Source organism: Gavia stellata, unplaced genomic scaffold, assembly GCF_030936135.1.
Source record: "Gavia stellata isolate bGavSte3 unplaced genomic scaffold, bGavSte3.hap2 HAP2_SCAFFOLD_83, whole genome shotgun sequence".
Lineage (NCBI taxonomy): Eukaryota > Metazoa > Chordata > Aves > Gaviiformes > Gaviidae > Gavia > Gavia stellata.
This window is the reverse complement of record NW_026777314.1, coordinates 286538-312123: the sequence shown is the minus strand read 5'-3', so window position 1 is coordinate 312123 and position 25586 is coordinate 286538. Positions and strand designations below refer to the sequence as shown.

At 49.4% G+C, this 25586-nt stretch overlaps 1 protein-coding gene across 1 annotated transcript in view; it reads right to left on the bottom strand.

The window, feature by feature from the left end:
- Positions 1-14481: 14481 nt before the first annotated feature.
- Positions 14482-25586, bottom strand: part of LOC132321900 (syntabulin-like) — a 70402-nt gene continuing 59297 nt past the window's right edge. The window contains 1 exon segment of the mRNA XM_059835278.1: positions 14482-14997. Within this exon segment, the coding sequence (XP_059691261.1) occupies positions 14482-14997 (516 nt within the window).

Here is a 25586-nt window from a genome sequence, read left to right as displayed (position 1 = left end):
CTTATTCCGACACCGACAGAGGATGTGACCTGAGCAGCTGAGGTTTACAAGAAGTCTGTGCGCTCAACAGTGAAGTGACACAGGATATATGCCTGGATCCACGTCGCCTGAAAGAAAATGACTCGCCGCTAAAAGACACACAGGAGGTCCAGAACTGGACTTCAGTTTCAGGGGGGAGTGGGGTTTTTTGGGGGGTGGTGGTGTTACACAAAGACGTACATGTCCATGGACAGCAGAACACAAGCTGTGGAGATCTGTTTCAAACGTTTTTGAAGCCGTTTTCAGCACTAAACAAGCATTGCAAACACACGTCGGTGAAGGATCCACAGCCGTCAGCAACTAAATGAAGTAAATCAGACATGAATTTCATACCTGGGACGTGAACTGGGGCTCCTCGCCGCACCCACCCCGCGAGCAAACCCGAGGGGTGGCCCGAGGGAAGGAGGCAGGGCCCCCCTTCTCTCCAGCACCTCCAGCCGGGGCTTCTTCCGCAGCCGCTCCCCAGCCCCGCGTCTGCTCCGCCCGCCCGCCCGCCCCGCTCCGTGCCGGAGAAGACCTTTCCCAGGCGCCGTCCACCCGGGGAAGAAGCGGAGCCGAACCCCCGCGGGAAGGCGTTCCGGGCGAGCGCTGCCCGCAGCCCCGCAGCCCCTCAGGCCCGCTCGCCCCGGGCAGGGCGGAGGGCAGCGCAGCCCTCGGCTCAGCTCCCCGCGGGGGGCGAGGGGACGCGGCCCGGCCGAGCGGCAGATGTCCCTGCCCGCGGCAGGGGCGGCCCGGACGGCCCTGAGGGGTCCCTTCCGACCCAGGCCCGGGCCCGGGCCAGGCCCGTGGGGCCCCGCGCGGGCGGCGGCACAGCCCACGCCGCGGCCGCGCCGGGGAGCGAAGCGAACGAGGCCGCGTTCCCCGCCGCTCCGCTCCGCGCCGCGCCGGGCCGGGCCGGGCCGGAGAAGACCTTTCCCAGACGCCGTCCACCCGGGGAAGAAGTGGAGCCGAACCCCGGCGGGAAGGCGCCGGCCCCCCCCTCACCTCCGCGGCGCCGAGCCGCGCCCGCCCCTCCCGCGCCAGGGAGGGCTCCGGCAGCGCCCCGCCGCCCTCAGCGCGGGCCGGGGGGCCCGGCGGGACCGGCCCTCCGCGGCGGGGCCCCTCCTCGGGGGCGGCTCTCCCGCGGCGAGCCCGCCCCGGGAGCGGGCCGGCGGGGCAGGGCGCCGGCCCCCGCCGCCGCCTCGTCGGGGCCGGCGGGAGTCGCTCGGGAGCGCCCGGCCTGCGGGAGGGCAGTCTGCGGACCCCCCCCGCGAGGGGTTCCGCGGCCCGGGGGGAAGCGCCGGGAGGGCAGCCGGCAGCCGGCAGCTCCCCCCCGCCGCCCCCCCGGGTCTGCAGCGCCGGGGGCCGAGCGCGGAGCGCAGACGGGGCGAGCGGGCGCCCGCGCTGCCGCCTCCCGCGGGGCCCTGCCGGGGTTTCCCCGGGGACGACCGGCGGCTCGAGAGGCGAAGGAGCAGCCGCCCGTACAGCGGGAGGGAAAGCACCGTCCCTGGGGCCAGACCCAGCCCTGCCGCGGCGGCAGAGCTTGGCGAGGGGCGAATCCGGTCCCTTGGCCGGGAGGGGAGTGGGGCGGGAAGGTGCGTGCTGGGTCACCCCTCCTCCGCTGTCTTTAATGCACAGCTTTAGCTCCCTTCCCCGTACCCAGCTCCGCCGGAGCTTCACCAGAGGTTTCTTCTTTGCAGGAAGAACCCGCAGCACAAGCTAGAACACAAGCGCCGTGCACCTCCAGGTAAGCCAAGTTGTTTCATACAGCTCGGGGGGGGAGGGGGAGGGGAAACCAACCCCAACCCAGCAATGGATCGAAAAAAAAGGGAATGAAATGCTTTCAGCTACTGTAAGTGAAGAGCACTGTATTTGCAGCTTGCTGCGTATTACGCTGCGCTCTCGCGAATTAAAGATGGTATAGTGTGGTATTACCGGATCTCTGTATTCTGCTTCCCCCCCTTCAGAGCTGGAGTCTCACAGTGAAAACAGGGAATATATTCAGGAGTTACTGAAGTGTTTCTCAGCATTTCCAATGGACACTTTGCCTTTTTTGGTGCTTTTTCTTGATGATTGGAGTTGGAGACTTTTTCCGCTTGAAATCCCAATGCAATAAACAATTGAGAGCGGAGCAGAGCCGTCATGGCAATTTAATGATAATGTGTTTTACTGCAAACAATCGGGATTATGACATTTTTAAGGAGAAATTGCACCCTGGCTGTTACTGAAATTCGTAACCAAGAAAACTCTCCAAACCAAATGATAGTTTAGAAAGCCGACACTGGTTTATTGCAGCGCCGGGTGCATGGGGGATTTCTCCCACACCGGATTAAAATCATGACAGGTATTTAAAACAGTTGACAAAGTTAGTTATGCTTACTGGCTCTACCCCTTAATTAACTCTTGGTTAATACCTTTCTTACTTCATCTTATAGTTCTCTTTTAATTCACCACGCATGCTCAGAGAGTAGGGGTCTTAACTGGGTTGGGGGCTTTTCTAGCCAGGAGGTGTGTTCTTTAGCATTATCATGAGGTTATAGCGAGACAGGTTAACTCTAGGGCACTATTTTGGCATTCCATTCTATTTTTCTAAGATTCGTCCTTGCGTTAATCATTATTGCTAGTTAGTAGAGAGTTAGTGAAGACATTCTTTAATATGTCTAAGAGCCAGGTGCATTTGTTATGAAGTATCTTCTTTACGTTCTTCTAACTCTTCTTACTTGTTCTTAACACTTGTTTTTGACCTTGTTTTTCAAGATGTTCTGTAACATTTCCCCCCTTTGAAACGTACGGATATACTTTATAATGTCCAGAAGTCTGAATCCTTCTTACTTGGATTTCAGCAACTAAACAGAAGGTGATTAACCTTGTCACACATTCTCAAATCTATCCCGTCCTCTTACAACCTGGAAAAAGAAATAGAATATAAAATATTTCAACTCTAACCTGATTATGCACGCAATAATACTATTAATATCATAATACTATCAATATTATTAATAATAATTTCTAAGAGCCTTACTGAAGCAATTGTGTGGAAAAATCAGTTATCTTATGCATAGTCGATACCAAATCTTCTCAGTGGTTTAGATAGTAGTTCAGTCTGAAGTTCTGGTATTATCATTATATCAGTTCAGCGATGCAGTTAGGGTCATTAATTGCTCGTATGTGATCACGGTTTAGGCTTGGCAACTTTGGTTTTTTTCTTAATTCTTTGGTATCAGTTCCCCCTTTTGAAGTATTTAGATTTTTACTACTTCCATATGTTTCTTTCAGTGGTTCTTTTAGTACAGCCTATGCAGATTCCTAGAATAATCACAATCACAACCACATGAATTACTGCCTCCAACAATGTAGCTAACCATCCTTTTAGAGACCGCCCACCTAATTCTTGGAGATTTTTGATAAACCAATTATTTTCCGCTGCCTCTTTTATCACTCTATTGTCTTTTCCTACTTTTCTCATTTTGTCTAATTGTTCTTGCAGGTTTTCAGTGATATTTGGGATGTGGATACAGCAGTGCTCTTTGTCTAACTTAGGATAGCCACACACTCCTTGTTCTTTGACTAATAGCGAGTCTAAGGCCAGCCTATTTTGTAATGTCATTTTAGTGTTAGCTTGGATTTGTTTGTTGATCATTTGGAATCCTTTCTGAGTGGTTCTTGCTAAGGCTTCCACCTGCCAAGTCAGATTTTCTATTAACATTCGATTTTCTAAAGCCCTGGTAATGGGAAACTTTGGAGTGCCCACTCAAATTGTACTGCTGCAGAAGGCTCCGTCCAAGTATCAGGGTCCTTTTCTGTCTCGGTATCTCTTTTAATTCGTCCCCAATATTGAGCTTTGATTGGATTCTTTTTCAGTATAGGACATAAGGTCAGTAATCCTAAAATTACTTGTCTAGTTATTGTACTAAGTCGTAGTCAGGTAGTCCAATATCCATCTGATGTGACCCAGGTCGTGTAGCCTGGGGTTGGAACGTCTTGTTTACAATCATTAGTTGAAAAATTTTGTTTTTTACAATGTTCTATCATTGTCAAGGTAGAATTTAGGATTGATATTTCACTATAATTTAGAACATCGGGGCACATCCAATTGGTTGGGCTAACATAAGTAGCCTTCGTTCCCCAATTAAAGCCCCAGTCCACATTCCCTTTATGTTTCCAATGTCCTTCCAAAGGTCTAGTCCAAATTTTGAGTTCTGTTCTAAGGTTAGTACATTCTGGAGCGGTGGTTACGTTAGGTACTGTATTATTAGTGACACAGAGTTTCAGTAATCCTGCGGCCTGTCCGCCGGAGGCTGCCAATGCTATTTGCAGAAAATGGCCATCTAAGGGGTGTGATCCCTTGGGACGTTGTTTTTCCGAGCCTCTCCCAAATACTGTTCTGTTGTCCCCTCATCTCCAAAAAGTAGCATCTTGTAATACATCGCTTCCTCTCTGTCTACATTTCTTGTCTTTGTCTAAATAATAAGAGACACTGGCCTGCTTAAAGGCTCCTGTGATGTTGTCGTGTTCCTCTAGTAAAGATAAATTTACCTGTATAGTGCCCCATGGGATGGGCTGACTGGCCAAGTGAGGGATTGGGATGCATGCTGTAACACTGGTAAGATTATGCATTTTGCCAAACCCTTGTATCAAAGTTAGAATTAGGTTTTCATCCAAATCTGTATTGACCTCTCCATCTGTATTGACTTCCGCACTTCCTGACATGGCTGCAAGAGCTATAATCCAGAACTTCATGATTCCTGTGTTAATTGTAAACGTAAAGGTCTCTCTTGTTTGACAGACTACTATGGTGACACGACTGGCTTAATCCTGCTGTGCTGTGTCCACGGAGCAACTCCCTCAAGCTTGACAGCAGTATGGGTGGTGAGTAAAACTTGAAGAGGTCCTTTCCACTTCTCTTTCAACGGCTCGTCTGACCATGTCCTCAGATGCACCCCGTCCCCTGGTTGGTAGTGATGCACAGGCACGTCCAAAGATAGTGGCGCGCTCACAGTGATGCACCTGTGGAGAGAGGACAGAACCTTTCCCAGAGAGATAACATATTCTTTTAGGTAATGTCTTCCTGCAATTTCAGGATTAACTCCTGTTTCAGTCATCTGATAAGGTTTACCGTATGTGATCTCAAAAGGACTAACCTTTTCTTTGGTTCTAGGCTGGATGTGTATCCGTAGCAAAGCTAAGGGGAAAGCATCCAGCCATTTCATCTGCGCCTCCTGGCAAATATTACTTCTCTGTCTTTTTAGGCTTTGATTCATTCTTTCTACTTTTCCACTTGCTTGAGGTCTCCATGGGGTATGGAGAGCCCATTTTACCACTAATGCTTTAGTCAAACTTTGAACAGCTTCTGCTATGAAGTGTGGGCCCCTATCTGAAGATAGTCCAATGGGTACCCGAAATCTTGGTATTATTTCCTTCAGTAGCACTTTTGCTACTTCTTTTGCCTTGTTGGTGCAACAAGGGAAAGCTTCTGGCCAACCTGAGAAAGTGTCTAACATTACTAAAAGATACTGGTGCCCATTTTGCCGCGGTAATTCGGAAAAATCTGTTTGCCAATAGTCTCCTGGACTGTTTCCTTGCTTTGTCACCCTTGGTAAAGGTCTTCAGGGTAGGTGAGGATTATTCTTCAGGCATAACTCACATTTCTTCACTATGCTCTTAATTATTGCAGTCATTCGAACACTTAGCACTTGTGGTTTTAGTGCTTCCACCATGGTTTCTATTCCCCAGTGAGTTTCTTGGTGTTGTCTATTGGCTATTTCACGCACGATTTCTTGTGTAACTATTACTTGGTGCGAAGGGTTCACCCACCATCCTTCTTGATTTTTGTTTGCTTTCAGTAGGTTAGCCAATTGATTGTCTTCTGGTGTATATTGCGGACTCTTAGGTCCCAACCTCTGAACCTTTTCTGGCCAAACTAGCAATATTTGACCTTCAGCTGCTTCTCTCGCAGCTCTGTCTGCCTTGCGGTCCCCTACATGCGTTGGGCTATTTCCAGTTTGATGTGCCTTGCAATGCATAATTGCCACTAATCGGGGTAGATGAATTGCTTGTAATAGTTGTTGGATCCTTGGCCTGTATTTGACTGGGGATCCCTGCGATGTTAGAAGTCCCCTTTCTTTCCAAATGGCTCCGTGAGCGTGGACCGCTCCGAAGGCAAATTTTGAATCTGTCCATATATTAACAGTTTTACCTTTTGACAGTTCTAATGCTCTCAGTAAGGCTATGAGTTCTGCTTTCTGGGCTGAAGTGTTAGATGGCAGAGCTTTGGCCTCAATGACTTCCTTACCACTTATTACTGCATAACCTGATTTTCGTGTTCCATTCCGCATAAAGCTGCTACCATCTACGAACGGGTCCCAGTCCGCATTTTCTATTTGGTAGGTCTTTCAGGTCTGGTCTGCTGGAGTACGTCTGTTCTACTGTTTGCAGACAGTCGTGTGCTAATTCTTCTCCAGCAGGATCAGTAGTTAGGAAGGTCGCTGGATTCAGGATCGTGGTTACTTTCAGCTCCACATCGTCTTGTTCCAGAAGAACGGCTTGATATTTCAGCATCCAGCTTGGTGACAACCAGTGTCCTCCTTTTTGTTCCAGCACTGCTGTAACTGCGTGGGGTACAAATACAGTTAATTTTTGCCCGAGCGTCAATTTTCAGGCCTCTTGGATCAGTAATACTGTAGCCGCCACTGCTCGGAGACATGCTGGCCATCCTTTGCTAACATTGTCTAGTTGTTTTGAAAAATCTCCCACGGGTCTTTTCCAGGATCCCAGCTTCTGGGCCAATACCCCTGAGGCAATATGCAGTCTTTCATGCACAGATAATTCAAATGGTTTTTCCAAATTCGGAGGGCCTAGGGCTGGAGCATTCATTAAGGCCTGTTTCAATTTTGTGAATGCTTCTCTGCACTCCTGAGTCCAGACAAGGAGATTTCCTCCCCTAGTACAGCTTCCTATAGGGGTTTGGGAGTGAGTCCAAAATTTATTATCCACAGGCGACACCATGCGTCCATTCCGGGAAATGCTCTGAGCTCTTGTTTCGATGTGGGTTCGGGAATCTGGCAAACGGCCTCTTTTCTTTCAATTCCAAGACTACGCTGGCCCTGGGAAATTGTGTACCCCAAATATATTACCTGCTGTTGGGCGTTCTGTGCCTTTTTCCGGGATACTTTGTACCCTGCCAACCGTAAAAAGTTTAGGAGACCTATGGTAATTTGTATGGAATCTTCCTTGTTACTTGCTGCTAGCAGTGTGTCATCTCCATATTGCAGTAAGGTGATCTTTTTATGCATCTTTTGCCAGTCTTCTAATTCTTTGGCTAATTGATTTCCAAGGATCATAGGACTATTCTTAAATCCTTGTGGTAATACTGTCCAGCACAAGTGAGTTTTTCTACCAGTCTTAGGGCTTTCCTACTCAAAAGCGAACGGTTCCTGACTCTCAGATGCTAACGGAAGGGGTGTTGTATTCTGACTGACATTCTGTTAGTAATCCAAAATTTACAAATTGTTCTATTAATGGTTCTAAGCCTTTTCTTGCTTCTAATTTAACTGGATACTGTTTTTGTCTTACCGGTCTGGCGCCTGGTTTCAACTGAACGATTACTGGTTCTGCCGCTCGGGATCGTCCTGGTGTTCCTGAAGGCCATACTAGAGGGGTTACAGCATTTTCAACTTCTTCTGGTATTTCGTGTAACTCGGCTTCGTTCTGTAACATAAAAAGTTGAGGGTCCAAAGCTTTATTTTCAGGAATACGGATTTGGATTTTTCCTTTTGAAAAAGTAATTTGTGCATTCAATTTACTTCATATGTCTCGTCCTAATAGCGGCACAGGGCAATTAGGAATATAAAGAAATTGATGGGTTAACACCCTTTTGCCAATTCCAAACTTCAAAGGCTGGAAAAACGGCCTATTTTCTTTCCGCCCTGTGGCACCAATAATTGATGTGCTTTGATTACTCAAATTAGCCTTGCCTGTATTCAATACTGAGTAAGTGGCCCCCATATCTACTAAAAATTGTACTTCTTCATTCCTCAACTTTACTATAACCAGGGGTTCTGTTGGGGAGGGTTTCTGAATCTTCCCCCGGTCTCCCTCAGTCTGACTCTAATGTCATCATGTTAACAGCCTGACTTGGCATTTCCTCCAGGCCTTGTCCTCTTAACTGTGGACGCTCCCTTTTCCAGTGTCCTTTCTGCTTACAGAAAGCACACTGATCTTTCTCCAAGGATATTCCGGCCCTTTGTGCTTTACAGGGAAATCTTCTCCCCTTCTTAAATCTGTTATCACGTATTTAAGAATTATTATTGAAATCCACATTCATCACACAATCTTTACAAACTTCACTCACAGCAACAAAAAGCAATTCCCCACACCAAAATCAAACCCACAATTACAACAACAGAAATCCGCATTCATCCCACTCTCTAACATTGTCCAGTCCATGCTTTGCCCATTACCTCTCCCAATTACTATCCTTATCTCAAATTCCTCCTCCTGTTGCTCTTCTTCCCATTTCTCTTTATACTTCTTGCATCGCCTGCCGATACTACATGCTGAACAACAACGCTTAGGTGTTTTCTTATTTTCTGCCTCTAGCGCCAATACAGCACTTTCACCTTCCATCAAGCCACGCTCCCTACGTATATCATAATTATCCCGCAACGCAAAGAACAAATTCACATATGGTATCTCATGCCATTTTCCTTCGCATCTACAGAACAGCATTAATGGCAACACAGTATTGTAGCTTATACTTCCATTCTTAGGCCATTTCTCCTGATCATCCAGAGTATACAAGGGCCACCAATGACTGCAATATTCTACCAGCTTTTTCCGAGCAAGGGATCACCCCCCAACTTGCTCCAGTGGTTTAGTATACACCCTAGAGGAGAGCGCTTAAGAATTCCCCCTTCAGTAGACTGTCCATCTCCCACTGTATAAAATTACCACGTACGTGTGCCCAAGCCAAACAAAATCCAGACTCCAGGCGTCCCCGTAGTAGTGTAGGGATTACACAGTCGTGCACTGCCAATACCAATAGCTCAACAACGCGTACTTAATTCAGATATGACTTCCTTGCAGGCGCCAATATCAATACCAATCCAATATCAATACCAATCCCAATACTAATGCCAATACCAATGATGTCGTTAGTCTCCCAGAGAGCTGTCGCAGAAACTCACCTGACCAGGGAATCGGAGGGCCTCCCCGAAAATACTCCGGTGCGTGCTGGAAAATCGTAGCGAAGAAAACTCTCCAAACCAAATGATAGTTTAGAAAGCCGACCTTGGTTTATTGCAGTGCCTAACATGCACACCGACTTAAAACCATGGCAGGTATTTAAAACAGTTAACAAAGTTAGTTACGCCTACTGGTGCTACCCCTAAATTAACTATTGGTTAGTACCTTTCTTACTTCATCTTAAAGATACAGTTCTCTTTTAATTCAATACGCATGCTGAGAGTAGGGGGCTTATTTGGGTTGGGGGTGTTTTCTAGCTAGGAGGTGTGGTTTTCACATTACAATGAGATTATAATGAGGCAGGTTAACTGTAGGGCACTATTTTGGCAGTCCATTCTATTTTTCTAAGATTCGTCCTTGCATTAATCGTTATTGCTAGTTAGTGGAGAGTTAGTGGAGACAGTTTTTATCTTTAATATGTCTAAGTGCCAGGTGCATTTGTTATGAAGTATCTTCTTTCCATTCTTTCCATTCTTTCCATTCTTTTTCACTTGTTTGTGACCTTGTGTTTTGAGATGTTCTGTAACACTGTGGCAGTACCTTGCTGCCTGAACTTCATCCAGAGCCTGCCCATCTTCTTGTGCATTGTCTCCAGGCAATCCCAGCCTCAGTTACTGCCCTGCTAACCTCTATGTCAGACATTCCCCTTGAAATGGGATTACCTTCTTGAGGCTTGTAAATTTTCTTCTGCATTTACAGAAAGAGAGCTGCCTGGATTAAATGGTTTCATAGTATTAAGGAAAAGGAAAACCTAGGAAGCATTACACTTGTTGGGGCCAAGGACTTTGTTTTAAAAAGCAGTGGGGAAAAAACCATTTACTCTTTTCAGGTATCATGGCTGTACAGCTAATGTCAGGGTCTCCAAAATGTAGGCATTTGAAATCTTGTCTTGATTCAGAGCAGGAGTAGAGAAACAGTTCAGGGTTTGGAAGTGAGATGTAAACTAAGCAAAAAGTGAGGAAACAAAACAGATTCCCAGCATGGGAATAAAAAGGGAGAAAGGAAACCCAGGGCTGTGCCTTGAGGTCTGTGCTAGCAGAAGGATCAATGTTCTCCCCTGCAATGGGGGATTGCATTGCTCAGAGGAAGTCAGGGGGAAACATGGCTGAAAGGGGCCAACTTTATTGTCCTTCTTTTTTCAGAAGAAGACAAGTATGAACGCTGCTTGGACAAAGAGGATTATGGGCTGCCTGTTTGGGACTTCATGATTGGCACTTCATGAGGTTGCAGTTAGGTAAGTGATCTCACTGCAGTTATTCAGGAGGAAAAGTTTTGATAGCATCTAAAATGAATGAGTGTTGCAGTCATATTCCTTTCTTTAACGGAGTACTGGAGTTTTTCCTTTATGGGTTGAAGTGGGGGTAGTGGATGCTCCCATCTGCATCCCTGTGATGGTGTAAGCTGTCTGCACCAGCACTTTCCTGCTCTCCCTGGATCCTCATTGCAGCTCTGGTCGTTGCCTTTGCTGTGGCTCTGTCCTCTGCAAGACGCCAGACATGTCCAGTTATTCTGTGGGTTTGGTCTGGTGAGCGCAGCACTGGTGACAGGAAAGCTATGTTTCTGATGTGCCTGTTTCAACCCCCCGCCCAGGGGCTCTGTTGTTGGTGTTCGGAAGCTAGACAGTGCCTGTGCTGTCAGGTCTCATCTCAGAGCCTGCAGCAGGGCTTTTGGGGATGCTGGCTGATAGTGCTCTGTGTCCCTCTAGCACTGCAGCAAAGGAGAGGTTACTAATGCAACATGGCTGCCTGTTGCCCTTGGCTGTATGCTCATTTGTTTCTGCAGGAGGGTAAGAGCTATGTAAACACCACTTCTCAGGGGATGGGGGGAAGGATTTGGAGCCCTGTAGAGCAGCTCCCTGCATGGATTAACTGTTACCTGTGCCTCTAAGGAGACCAGGGCCAAGAGCCTGCTTTGGTCAGACCCTGCTAGGGTGGAGAAGGGTGGCTTGTCTGAAGTGCTGAGGTGGGTGGCTTGCTTCTGCGCTGGGCTGTGTGCAAGTGTGATCCTCCCCTCTCTGTTTCCTTGGGACTAGCTGCAGTCTGTGCTGCTTGAAACGTGTCCTTTGAGCCAGAAACACAGGCAGCCAACTGAGAGCCACGTGTGAATCGGGAATGGTGGCTCCAAGGTGAACCTAATGGTGAGAGTTGGATATTGTGAAGGAAAACAGAGGTGAGCTCATGGGGCAGAGAGGGTGTTGGCAAGGGAAGAGGGCCTTGTTGGTCCCTGTGGGGTTGTATGTACAGCCCCAGGAATGGAGAAGGAGCAGCGATGTAAACCCTGTAGCTCCTCTGAGTTCATGGTCCTGAGCTACCGTGGTGGTGTGAATTTCAGCTTCTGGGCTCTCTTTTTGAAAGTGTGGGTCTCCCCTGGGGAAGATGGCTGATGCTTCATTTTGTGGCTAGCTTGCAAGTGTTCTTGGAACTGATAAGCCCTGTCCTGAGGAAGAAGCCTGGAAGAGACGTGGTCTTCCCTGTCTCAGCTACACCTGTGCATCTGGCAGCAAGCTCTGTGAGAGGGATGGTCTGTCTTATGACTTTCCACCTGCAAGCATGGTGAAGCCCAGGACTGGGTCAGAAAGCGGTGGCTGCAGTCTTCTACATCCTGCAGGGCATCCTGAACCATGTGTGTAGGTTTGCAAAGTACGTACACCCATGTTGATTTTAATTTCAGGTCTGTTGCTGTTCAAAAATGGCAGCTGGGCAGGGCTGCCTGGTGTCTGTATCCATCAAGAGCCATGGTTATGGTGAAGAAGCTACTGGACAAGCTGGCTGTGGCCTCCCCCTGCTCAGCTGCCAGCACTCTGGCTGGTAGCGTACACCTGCAGCGACACCTCCCCACTGTGCTCTCTGGGAATGCAGTGTATTCCTACCCCTCAAAGTCCCCGTTAGCTCAAAAAAGTAATAATCTGCAGTGTTCACCTTCTGTGCCATCAGAAATGAAGCAGCTTTGGCAGACCATGTGTGTTTTGCAAAACGCCGGAGTCCACTGAGGGCTTTGTGTGCAAAAGTCGAGAGAATCCAAGAAAGCTGCTTTTTGCAGAGAGCAGCGGTCCCCTTCAGCTTGCTCACCAGGGTCTCCGTGGCTCCCCTTTCATGGGGCTGCATCAGCTATTCTGTGCTGCCTGCCAGGATTTTGTCTGGGTGTTTAAGGCCCTGGCAAAGGGAGTTGACCTCCCTCGGGGCTGGGAGCAGGTTTTGCAAGGGTTACCCAGGCTCTCCCTCTAGTGATGGGTGCTGCAGGGAGGCTGAAGAGCCTGGCTGAGCGCAGGGATAGAGCTGGGGCCCTCTGGGTGCTGCGCTTCTGTAGCCTGGGTGGCTGAAATTAGCTCCTGCAGAGTGTCTTGGTGTGGTCTTCCCAAGTGGTGACCTCTTCAGGGCTGTCATTTGGAATTTCCACAGTGATAAACCGTGTTGCTGTGTGTGCTGGTGTAGTTGCCCTCCAGGTGATGGGCTTGGGTCTGTCCAGCCCAGGGTCTGGCAAGAGCGGATGGAGATTTGCTGGGAGTTGAAATAAGGGAGTTAATGTATGAGAGTTGGGATGTGGGAAGAGGAGCCAAGGAGAAAAAGGCTTTGGAGTCAAGGCATGCGCATAAAAAAATGTCAGCATATGTTTCTCCCTGTCCGGCATGTTTGAGCTCCCCCGTCCCAGGCTTCTCTTGTACTGTGAGTTCTGCTTTACTTTGGATTGAACCTGTCTAGAAAAAAAACCCGCCTAAACTTTGTGCAACATCTGTAAGATCTCGATGGTCTTCATCTAGATGAGAAAGTACAATGAAATAGCCAGGCTACGGGATCCATATCCCAATGTCCACCTGGTAGAGTGGGGGTGAATGAGCTGGCCTCTGCTGCTCTGAGGCGGATGGAAGGAAAGCAGTGGCTGGGAAGAACTGCAGGTCACATCTTGCCCCGGTTACCTGACCTCGGAGCCCTGCGTTTCCCTCTGTCAGTTAATGACCGGCTCGTCTCTGTGGCAGTGTAGGGAACATAAGGCAAAAATGAGTTGACGCATGGTGGGAGGAGGATGAGCCCAGGTTGTGCTCATGCTGAAGGCACCGGAGGGTGATGTGCTGCATACCAGGGGTGACACTTTATTGCGTGCATTTGTATTTTGTCGCTCAGTCCTTGGAAGAGACTGTACACTGAGAAGCAGACGTTGCGCTACATGCCTGTCCTGTGGCACTGGGTGAGCCCTGCCTGAAGGCTTGCTGTTCCCCAGGAGCAGAATGCACGTGCCCCCAGGTGAAGTGCGTTAACGGCTGTGGGTCTTCTCAGGTCTAGTTACTTAGGCAGGAGCCTTTTTGTTGGAGAGGAAGTGTGGGGAAGAGGAACAGGTGACCTGTTCTTTTAGATAATGATTTCACACTTTGCAGTCCTGTGGCATTTGCCCAAGGCTCAGAGTTTGAAGTGTCCTGGATGGCTTCTTAATGAAATACCAGTGATGCTGACTGTGAAGCAGGAATTAACCTCCAGATATCTGCTTTGGAAGTGCTCTTGTTTGGCATCGTAGGCAACTTGAGTTTTCCACCATGATGGAAACAGCCGGTTCTGTTTTCCTAGTCGCAGAAGCATCTCTGGCCTTGAAATGGGCATGAGGGATTTGAGGAGAACTCTGCAAGCCCTGAGCTCCCTTTAGCCCTGTGTCAGACCCTGCACAAGAGTGCTGGGCAGAGGCACTGGGGTGAAATGCATCGGTTTGAGTGGACCAGCAGTGTGCCCCGTGATGGAGCTCAGAGCCCATCTGGAGCTCCTCAGTGAGGGAGTGAGGGGGAGCCTGGCTGCAGGGAAGAGTGTAGAGCTGTGTCTGTTGGGCTGTGCTTGTCGGGGTGTACCTATTACAGCGCTTCCCTGAGAAATGACAAGGTTGGCTGTGCCGGTTTGTGCATCGGTGTCAGGCTGTGCCGAGCGCCCCGCCACAGGCAGACTGGGAGGTGCGAGGTGGCAGCCGAGCAGGTGAGCCGGTTGGACTGGGGTGCGAGTTATCACCCAGAGAGCAGGAGAAGAGCAGATAGTCCCTTTTGAGGGCAGAGCTGGTACCTCCGTGGGGCGTGTGTGAGTTGATTTTTAGGCTCTGTTGGCACACGGGCTGTGTCCAGGTGGCGTGTGGCTCTTTTCGTGATCAGTGCTGCGTGCTCGCTTGCTTGATGTTAGAGCTGGCAGAGGGGATAGCCCTGGGAGAAACCCTTTGGACTCTGCCATGAGTGTCTCCAATGGCTGCTCTGTTTCAGGGTGACCCCCGCAGGGATGTGGCCGTGCTGGAGCTGGGAGGAGGGTGCGTTGGAGGCAATTCCCGCGCGTGCTTGCCGTGGCCATTGCAGGCTGTCCCTGCGCGGCTGTTCCTGCTCTGGGATAAGGCCCTGCTAGCCGGGCCTCTGCAGTGTCCGTGCCCCCAGAGATGAGGGAAGCGCAGCTGGTCTCTGTGGTGCTGGGGCAGAGGCTCCCTGCCGAAGCCGTGTGAGCTCGTGAAGCCTTTGGCAGGCCTGGGCTCTCTCCGTGCTCTCTGGCTGTCCCCTCCAGCCAGCCGGCAGACGCAGGGGGACCGCAGGCGGCCACGGCTCCTCAGCGGGGCCGTCCGGGCGCTGAGCGCCCCGGGCCCCTCCGCCTCCGCCTCCGTGTCCGCCCTCCTGTCCCGAAGGCGGCGCCTCCCTCCCCTGCCGGCGCCCGGCCCTTGGCCGTTGCCATGGCGGTGTTGGGGCCGGGCGGAGTCCCGGTTGCCTTCGGCAGGAGGGCAACAGCCCGTCTGGCAGCGGGGATCGGGGGTGTGAGTGTGCCCCCGTGTCCCCCGCGGGGTGGGAGAGGTGGGGGGACGCTGGTGACCCCCCCGTGCTGGGGTGGTGGTGGCTGTGTCCCCTCCCCGGAGGAAAGCGGGAGGGCGGTGCCGGCGCGCCCAGGGTGCTTTTTTGGGGAGGCTTTTAGGGGTGAGGTTGCCTGTGGAGCAGAGTGGGGCTCTGGTGCTGGGTGAGGTGCCCCCGGAGGCTGCAGCACTTTCTCTGTGTGGGGACGGGGAGTTGGGGCCCCTTCTTCCCCCCAGAGCTGGACGGGGAGCGAGCTTTGCTTCCTGAAGGAGAAACTTCCCAAACGTCTTCCTTTCTTCCCCGTGGGATGCAGATGTGACTGCACCCGGGCTGTGGGTTAAATGTGGAGGGGGATGGAGGCTGCCTGCCTCGCCGCTGCTGGTCTTGCCCCCCTCGTCTCGCACGTGGGCTTTCGGATGTTTTGGCCTTAAATCTTTGTGTGGCCCAGTCTGTAAATGAGGGACGAGACGATTTATTCTCGCTCTGTCTATAAAATGCCGTGAAGGCTTGTGATGCAAAATGCAACAAATGTCCTAGCTTGTCGCGACTGCACAGGCAACTCACCCTAACTATCCTTTCCTTGCCTTCTAAATCCATAGGTGATTTCCTGAGAAGCAATTCCTGCCTACGTCAAGAGAATACCGAAAAGCTAGACTACTCCAGGAGGGTGCAGCTTGCTCCTGACAGGTTGTCCAGCCTTGCCCCCTGACCGAAGGGTGGGAAATAACTCGGTGAAGCCAAAGTCTGCTCTGTAGCACCTCGGGGTTACAGCCAGTGCTGTAGTGTTACAGGAGTAATCCAGTCAATATTTGGGATATTTGCTATTCTGGTGGCCAGTAATGTATGTGTGCTGGACCATTGGGTACGAGGCTGGAGCCTGCCAAAGTGAGGCCGTGGGGCGGTAGTCCTGCCTCTGCTTACCTGTCTGCTGTTTAGCACCTTTGAATTCAATTAATGTTGATGTTTTTCCAGAGCTTGAAACTCCTTTGAGATCTGGGCATGAATACGCATAAATATTTCACTCGGAAGGTTTTGAAAATTGAGATTAAAAGAGCTTGGCTTGGCTTGAGGTTCACAGGAGCTTGTCAGAGAACTCGGCTGATGCCTGACCTCTCAGGGTCCTGGCTGGTGAAGGCAGCTGGTCAGGATGTGAACATCATCAGCTCTGACCCTGCCTATGGCCGCTTGCTCCTGACCTGCAGACCGATTCGTAGTCCTTTGGTTTCTGCTTTTCCACTCCAAAGTTGCTGCCTGCATGGAAGCTGCGATGCATTGCGAACCAGAATGAAATGTGGTCGAGCTGCCAGGAAAAGAGTAAATAAAAAGGGAGAGCTGATGCAAGTAGCAAAGCCAGGATAGCAGAGATCAGGTGCTGGGAGAGGCAGTTGGGAAAGGGAAAACAGTACTGTAAATACTTAAGGCAGGAGCCACAGTTGTGAATTATAGCATGTGGAGCTGTGGAATCTCCAGCAGACCCTTGGAAGGGAGCTTGGTCCACCTCACTGACAGCTGAGGGTTGAAAGTTTATTAAAAGAAAGAACAGGAAGGTATAACACTAGGCTCCTATTAACTATCTCAGCTGTGGTAGAACTTTTGTAATAAATTGCAGGATGACAGTACCGAAGTGATAAAATACACAGGGAGTGGACTATAAAGGTGATGGGTGAGGCTTCCTGGGTAGCAAGACTGGATTTAGAAAGCACTCAGCCACTTAGCAGTGGGCTGGAGGGACAAGAGCTTAGTCCTGGAAATTGTGCTTCTCCTTTCCTGGCTTCCTTGAGATGCTGTTTCTATGGTAATGATAGCTAAGCAGGTGATTTCTAGTCCCGAAATGTGATCTTGCTACTTAAGCCTGAACAGGGCAAGAAGATTTAGCTGAACAAAATTGTTCAATAGCATCCTGATTCTCACTTTGAACAGATCTCCTGTCTGACTCTTCCAGCAAAGTGTAATAGGAAGGCAAACTAACCAATTAGTCCAGAGAGAGTTGGTTTATCTTTGCAGAAGGAAGAAGAAAGAGGATTTATTGTGTATACGGAAGCAAGACTGAGCCACTAGTCTCTGCTGCTACAAGAAAAGCTGGGTATGGCGTGTTGTAGTGCAGAGTATCTGCAGAGTATCCCCAGCCTTTAAGTTTGGAGGGCGATGGGTTGGTGTCGGACCAGCTCAGAGGTTGGTGCTGCTGCGTCAGCACAAGTGATGTGGGGTCCCTTGAAGTAAGAGCACTGGCACGTGGCATAGTGCCAGCCACAGGATCTGTATAGACATGAAGCTGTGCCTTTAGGTGAAACTTCCTGGTTTTTTTCTTAACATCCATCAAGAAATTGGCTGTTTATTCTTAATTTCCTGTCTTTTTCAGCACAGCGTCATCAGAGAGCAGTTTAGTTTTATTGTGATGAGGGAAGCTGTTGGACACATGCACAAAAGGATCTGGATGCTTAAGGGCCATAGCAAAGTGCTCACCTTAACTTTTTCCTGAGCGCAGCTTTTGCCAAGCTCACGGGCCCTGAAGGGCCCCGCTGTGCCTGTATTTGTGCTGCTGAGCCTTCTGAATTTTCCAGGTCCTGGCATGACTGTGTGACATCTCCACACACGTGTTGGTTGTGAGCGTTGTGCAAGGATGGAGTTCGGGGATTTCTGATAACTCCTCCCCACTCTCTTCAAAGGCTCAATCTGGCTCAATCCAGCAAAACTAAAGAGAAAACAAATGCCCAAAGAGAAGTAATCCCCAAAACATGTCACATCGAATCATGAAGGAGAAGCTAATGGGGCAGAGCCACTTGGTTAGAGCGTGTGTATTCCGCTCTATATCATTAATTTCCTGGTGTTAAATATTTCAGCAGAAACTTGGGGACTTCCAGGACTATCCAGGTGGCTGTGATCACAAATTATTCATCCGTGGCACTTGACCAAGAAAAGCCTTTCAGAAGAAAGGCATTTGTGTAGCTCTTGCTGGTGTTTTGCATTTCAGCTGACTCCCTCGGCCTTCCTGAAGGAGATGTCTCTCACCACGGAGCAGAGGCTGGCCTGGATTATCCAGCTTCTAGAGAGGAGTGAAAGCTCCCATCGAAAGGTAGCCTTTTCCTTGCTGTTTGATGTGGCATTTGAAGAGGGTGCGTGCTTGTGACAGGCTCGCCTCCAGCTTATCTGAATGCCTCAGTGACTAGGTCCTGTTGTCCTTTCAAACTGCTGGTGGTGGTGGAGTTCCTTCTGCCTTCTGCTGGGGGAAAGGTAAAACATTTTTCCCCGGTGAGACATTGAAGTCCTGATATGCTTAGTAGCCAACACAAATAACCTCTGGTGAACTTGGTGGGTTTTGCTGGAATTTAGCTACCAGTGCTAAAGCCCGATACTGGGGGAAGGCTGGGGCAGGACACCAGGGTGCGAGCTTGCCATTTTCCATCCTCCTGCTGAAATAGCCACATCTCGCTTTGGTGTAGCCTCCGTCAAATGCTTACTAGTAAGACTTCAAGTACACACAGAGAGAGATGATAACGCCAAGAGAGGTTAAATCATATCCATATGTTGTTGGCTTTTGGGAATGTCCTAGAGAAAAGCAACATTGTGCTGTGTCTCACCAGTTTCCCAGATTCCTCTGAATCACACTGACTTATACTGCATGGTAGCCTGAGGTTGTCTGCTCCATCAAAATCCAGCTGACAGCAAAGTATATTCCAAAGAGAGGCTCTGTAATCATTCAAATACAGAAGCGCTTCGCCATACACTTACTGCTCTTACTTGTGTTTTGTAAAATTGCTTTTCTGTCTTCAGGCTGCTCCTCGCCACCCTCACATCTTCTGGGTGGCTTTTGCTGAAGGTCTTGGCCATGTGCACTCCTCTCCCAAGGGACTTGGTGACCAAAATGTTTGTCTGCAGTGTGAAATTATCTCTGGGAACTCCCTGCCCCAGGGGATTGCTGGGAGCAAAGGGCGTTTGGAGAGTTCAGGACTGCCTCGGCCGTGGGTTATCAGGCTCGGGTGGGTGGTGCAGAATGAATATCCACTTTTGCCAAGCCTCGTGTGGGTTCGTTGTTTCTCAGTGAAGCTGCCTGTCAGTCAAAATCACCTGTTTTAGACTTTCTGAGATGACATTTGGTGCTCAGGGGTTGATACCCGTGTGCTAGAAAATGCCTGTGTGCTGTCTCTGTGCTTGTGGCATCCCAGAGGGCAGAAACTTGCAGCAGGGTGCCTGCAGGGACTCCCGGGTGTGGGGAGGAATGCCCAGAGATCTGCCTTGCCTGCACTGGGAGCTGCCTGGCTACAATCAGCAGGCAGTGAGAGCCTCCGGAGAGCTGAGATTGGCTTTTAGTAATGAAACCACAGTGTGAGTCAGTGCTGGTCATGTATCTCAGGGCAGAAAATGCCTTTGAAGCCCATAATTGATAGGCATAGGCTGGGGGGTCGTCTGGCTTGCCATTAATTGGGTAAGTTGACTGCTCTGATCTTCTGCATCAACCTTTCCTTGTAGAGTATTGTGCTTGTTCCTTGCTTCTCTACAGCCCCCTTTAAATTCTCTTAGCCATCTCCTTGTTTGTGGGGTTGTCCCTTTGTTTTCCTATGTTCCTCCTTTTGCTCCTCAGCTTGCTTTTATTCCCAGTAAGGCCACAATGTCTGTGGTCTCCTTCTCTTGTTGGTCTGCCTGCACAACTCTGTAGCACTGCAGCTTGACTGCTCCGCTCAAACCCGGTATGTTAGAAGTGAATTTCTTCCTTGCCCCAGTATAACACATCCTGTTTTGCCTTCAGATAATACATTCCCCCTCTAGAGGCGTGACGGCATGGATGTGCACAGGCAGAAGCAAGCAGGTTCTATGGGCTTGTTGAATATGCGGATGACTTGATTCGGGTATCATATCGCCATGCTGCTGGTGTCTTATCTGCTTGGCACTTCCTTCACAGCAGGGCATTGCCCTACTGCCTCTGGCCTGGAGCTAATTTCCCCGGCCGAAGGGATTCAGGTCCACCCTTGTGTATTATGTGTATGTACCTCGAGAGGTAAAAGTGCTTTGGAAAGGTGGTTGAGGAAGGATGTCACCAGGGCATGGCTAGGTCTCTTCTCCTCGTGTTTCCACAACTGGCAAAGTCATAGTTTCATGTCTTTCCTGCAGGTTCCTCAGCTGGTGAAGGTCGTCTTGGAGAGCTCACCTTATTTCAAGTTGATCAGCCCCAAGGATTTGTGCCATAAGGTAGCACTTTCCGCATCCTTTTCACCCCCTGAGGAGAACAAGGTGAGACTGGAGGTGCCAAGAGGTTGGTGCCTTCAGGGGAAGCTGCACCTGCAGGGCTGGATTCAGACCAGGGCATGTGGTGTGGGTTTTGAGGACCCATCCTGGTTTTGGTGGGGTTGCACTGGATCTGGAACTGGGGGAAACTCTTTCCCCATGGTGAAGATTATGCTCTCATAGGCTGGAGGCTCTTGTGTGTTTCAGGCTGTTTTTATCCTTCAGCGCTGGCATATTTGACGTAATGTCTATTGGCTTCAGGGATAAGAGAGTCTACTGTCTGTGGTGGGGCAGCCTCTCAAGGTGTCGGTTTCTAGTATCTGTCCGTTGCTGCATAATTATGGGTTTGCTCCACTAATTATAGATACAAAGGTCTGTTTAAAAGTGACCTGTTATTTGGAGGACCCGAAGTGAGCCTGATCAGAGTGAGGACCACCACCTTTGAAAACTGCTGTCACCTTAATGTATATCATGTTGGACACAGTAGTGACACAGCTGAACGTTGTGTCTAAAGTAATCACTATTTTTGCACGTTGGTTCTAGTCCACCCCCTGCTGTGAGGTCTGCTCCAGGCTATGGTCAGGCAGTCTGCAGCTGGTCACATCTTGGCATTGCATGGTGCTGCTAGGCACTGCAGCAGGGACTCACAGGCTGTGCTTTCCCTCCCTGCGCTTTCTTGAGTGTTCCTGAGGGAAGGTGCAGGTGGAAGAGTAGGAGAGCGTCAGGGAGGGGTGTTGATAAGATGTTTAGCCATCTCAGTGGTAGGAGTTTAATTCTTATGGAAAATCCTAGAGGCATGAGTAGATCCAGAGAGCTTTTCTCTTTCCCACCTGGCAGCCACTTCCCTGCCTGGCTCTGGACTGGAGCAAAGATGATGCTTTTTCATCCCCTGTGTTTCCAAGCCTTGCAGCCGTGCTGTCCCTGAGGATACTTGCCTGCCTGCGATCCAGCTGCGAGTCTAGGGGAGAGGGAGTGCTGTGCCCATGGCAGAGAGCCAGGCTGGTGCAGAGCCACTGACCTCTAGATGTCCTTAACTGAGCGGGAGGGTGGTGTGCTGCAGATGACAGTGAGACATCTGCCTGACAGAGCATGTCTAGGAATAAAGGGGCAGATACAGTCTGCAGGCAGACACCTTACTCCAGAGCCTGTAGTACTGGCAGTGGTACTGGGCAGTAATACTGGTGTGGCTGTGTCTTCATGCATGTTACTGTGGTTGCTCTGTCCACTGGCACCTATTCCGTGCCACACATGCATTTGCTTGGCGGTTTGAACATCAGTGCCGTGGCCCTGGCAAGTCTGATTCTCAGTGCAGTGATGTGAAGGGTCAGTGCTGTTACTGGGAGGCTTGTTAATACAGAGGATTTAGTCCATGGCACGGAAGGGAGGAAGCATAGCAGGCAGACAAAGGCAGGCAGGCTGACTCCTTCCATCAGCATTCTGCCACCTCTGAGCACTGTTTTTCGCATTACTTGGTTGGAAAGGCCAGGTTAGGGCATAGCTCTGAGCCAGCTGGTGTTTCTGCACCAGGCCAGAGGTGCAAGATCTCTTTGGGCATAGCTGTTTTCTCATGTTCCGTTTGCAGCTTAGATTTAGTTTAACACTTTGTCCTGTCCTCAAACAGTATGGATATAGAAAACTAAAGAGGAAATGCCCTGTGGTGCCTGGCTCCCCATGCTTGTGAAATAATCTGTTCCTTTGGAGGGACTGAGAAATTACTTCACATGAACCTTATTTAGGGTAAAAATTAGGTTGGCCTAGGGCAGATTTCTATGCTACCCAAGTGACACAAGAGCTTAATGTCACTGAGGTAGGCTTTGCAAAGTACACTGGTGCCTTAAAATGTGATTTATTAGTATAAATTAGTGTTCATTTTTGGGGTGGAAGAGGTAAACGGGCACCCATGAAGGGCGGCAAAGTGCTGCTCTTCAAGTTTCAAGAGGCAGCAGAGCAACACATGAACATCACCACAAGTAGAAGTAGGGTGAGATAACCCCCAAGAGCACTGATGTCCAATACTTTGTCCCTTGTCTTGCCCTTGAACTGGCGAGCATCTGGAGTAGGGAGCTCTGCCAGCGAGAGGTCCTCCGCACAGCTTCAGCAACACTCTGGCAGGTTTCTGCTGAACTGGGTTTTGTGCCCCTTGCAGGGGTTGTGCAGGGCATTGGGAGAGGGGTGCATGCGGCTCGGTGAGGAGCACGTGGGGGTTTATACAGCCGAATCAGAATTTTGTACAAATGGAACGTTTTGTCTCGTCCTTGGTGGAGCGTGAGTCAGCGAAGTACCCGAGCGCTGTAGCTCAGCTAGAAATGCATGAGTAGCGCGGTCAGGAGGTGCATAGCACCTTGAAAACCCCTTAGCGAAGAGGCAGGCTCTGGGAAATGGTTCTGTAAAGTCACCTGCATTGGGCTTGCAGTTGCTTGCATGCAGAATATCTGTGGTTTAGCTGTGGAAGGCTTATGAGTGTTCCCTTTGAACAACATCTGCCTCTCTGCTGCTCCATGATCCACTGGGATTGTGGACAACCCAGTGAATCGGGATGCAGGTACAAACCCCTCTGTCAAGGTTGGTGAGTCTTCCTGGTGTGGAGTTGGTTTCTATAATTCTCTTGCTTTGAATCTGTTTTTCCCCAGGGTACGTCTGACTTCAGTGAAGTCAGTCATGCTTCAAGGGAGTAAAATTGCGGCTAAGCCCTAAATAAAAAGACCATGTGAGTTGTTAGTGGCTGAAGGCCGAAGGACCCTAGGAACAGCAAGAATGGAGGCCACCTGCCAAACTCCTCGACCACAGACGGCTAAAGAACTCCGTACGTTTTTAGGGATGATGGAATGGTGTCATCCATGGATCTATAACTACGGACTCTTAGTAAGGCCACTCTATAAACTGTTGAAATGTAATCCAAAAGACCTCACCTGGAATGGGGAAGCAGTAAGAGCATTCCAGCAACTGAAAAGGAAATTAATGGAAGCCCCTGCTTTGGGGTTACCAGATATTACTAAGACATTCTGGTTGTTCTCCCATGAGAAACAGGGAATAGCCCTGGGAATCCTAGCCCAAAACTTGGGACCATATAGAAGAGCAGTGGCGTATTTCTCCAGACAACTTGATGAAGTAAGGAAAGGTTGGCCTAGCTGCTTCAGGGCGGTAGCAGCATTGGTGCTAAATATTCAGGAAGCACGTAAATTTACATTAGGCCAAAAGATTACAGTGCTGACATCTCATACTGTATCCACAGTATTAGAGGTAAAAGGGAGGCATTGGCTCTCACCACAGAGATTCTGTTGTGGTGGAACAGGATGATGTGGAAATAATTGTTACTAACATTGTCAATCCAGCAACTTTCCTCGGTGGAACCATGGGAGAACCGGTATCACATGACTGCCTGGAAACGATTGAAGCGGTCTATTCCAGCTGACCAGATCTAAAGGAGGAGCCACTGGAAGACGCTGAGGATTCCTGGTACACAGATGGAAGTAGCTTTCTTCGACAAGGCATCCGCAGAGCAGGGCATGCAATAACCACCGTGAATCAGGTAATAGAATCCGCAGCCCTTGCCCCAAATACTTCGGCACAAAAAGCAGAAATAACCGCTTTAACCCGAGCATTGGAACTAACCAAAGACGAAAAGATTAATATCTGGACAGACTCCAAATACACTTTTGGGGTAGTCCATGCCTATGGAGACATATGGAAAGAAAGGGGACTCCTATCCACCCAGGGGAAACATATAAAACACACTGAAGAAATTCTTAGGCTCCTGGAAGCAGTACAGCAACCTGAAAAAGCGGCTATCATGCATTGCAAGGCTCATCAGAAAGGATATACCTCTCAAGAATTGGGCAATGCTATGGCAGACCGAGAAGCCAAAAGAGCAGCTGAGAAAGGTGAATTAGAGGTGCAGTCATTGGTCCCAGACGGTAAAATACAAATTGATTGTGAACCCAGGTATTCCAAAGAAGATCAGAAACTAGTTGTAGACGTAGGTTGAGAAATAGAGAACGGTAAGTGGGAGATAGAGAAACTTGTCTTAGGAACCAGAGCCCGAGGTCTTGATGGGCTGGTGCATAATGTTAAGCCTGGTGATTATGTGTATGTGAAGTCCTTTACAGATTCACCTCTGAAACTGAAATGGGAAGGCCCCTTCCAGGTGCTGCTGACATCCCATACAGCGATCAAGACTAAAGAGCAGACCTCGTGGGTGCATCACACCAGAGTGAAGAAAGGCCCTAAGCCACGATGGGAATCAACACCTATGGGACCATTGAAGCTTCGCATTTTAAAGCGATGATATGGATTCTTATGACTCTGCTGAACTGTAACCACTGTTGGGAGTGGTGTCGGACAGATACATATTTTGGGTATATGGGAAGCTCAGGAAAGGATTTAAACGGGTTGAATTTGGCAACTGTGGTAATATATAATAATAACATGACACTGCGACCAACTGAATGGGAAAGAATAGATTCGGTCTGTACCTGGATGTTTGAGAAAGGAAAGGAGGTCCAGGTAGGTTGTAGACTCCTTAATGTAAGTAACCCGCCTCCTCTCCAGACCCAAATTACTGCCAAGAACGGTGCTGTCTGGGACTCTGCCAATAGAACAGGCAGCACGATATGTGAAAGCAAGGAGGTTTGTTGGTATCCCTTCAGTATAACTCAAACGGTGACCATAGTATGTCTGGGGGCAAATCAAGAGGGGGCCCAAGCTCTAACTTTTAGATTTCGGTTGCAGACACCAGAGGAAACCACCACTCCCCCTGCCTACACCACCCTGACTCAGGCTACTAAATCAAGTCCCACAGAGCCTGAGCAAATGGGACCATAAGTGTATCCGACAGGACCATACGCAATTCAATATGTCGGTCAGCAACAGGTAATGTCTAATCCAATATGGTCTCTTAAACGAGTGGAATTATTAACACAGAACGATATTTCCACTGTTCAACCAGCTTGTTCGTCATTTATAAGATCCTTACATACGGGGTGGACGTCATGGTTACATAAGAGGACCCTTCCTTCCCGAATGAGGAAAAGGAGACATGCGATTGGTGCAGTAGGAACAGGACTGGGAGTTTTAAATAGTATAGATACTGCGATAATAAGGAACAAACTCGCAATGGTGACCAGTGATCTGAACAAAATACAGAACCCTTTAAGATCTTCCCTCCTATCTTTAGGAACCGGCCAATGGCTTACAGCAAATGTGTTACCACAGTGGGAAAAGCTTAATGAAAAGGACAATGAACTGATTATAAATGCATTAGACGTGGCTCAGACTAATGTTTCTACAGCACTCAGTTGTATCCAAGCTCAGTTAT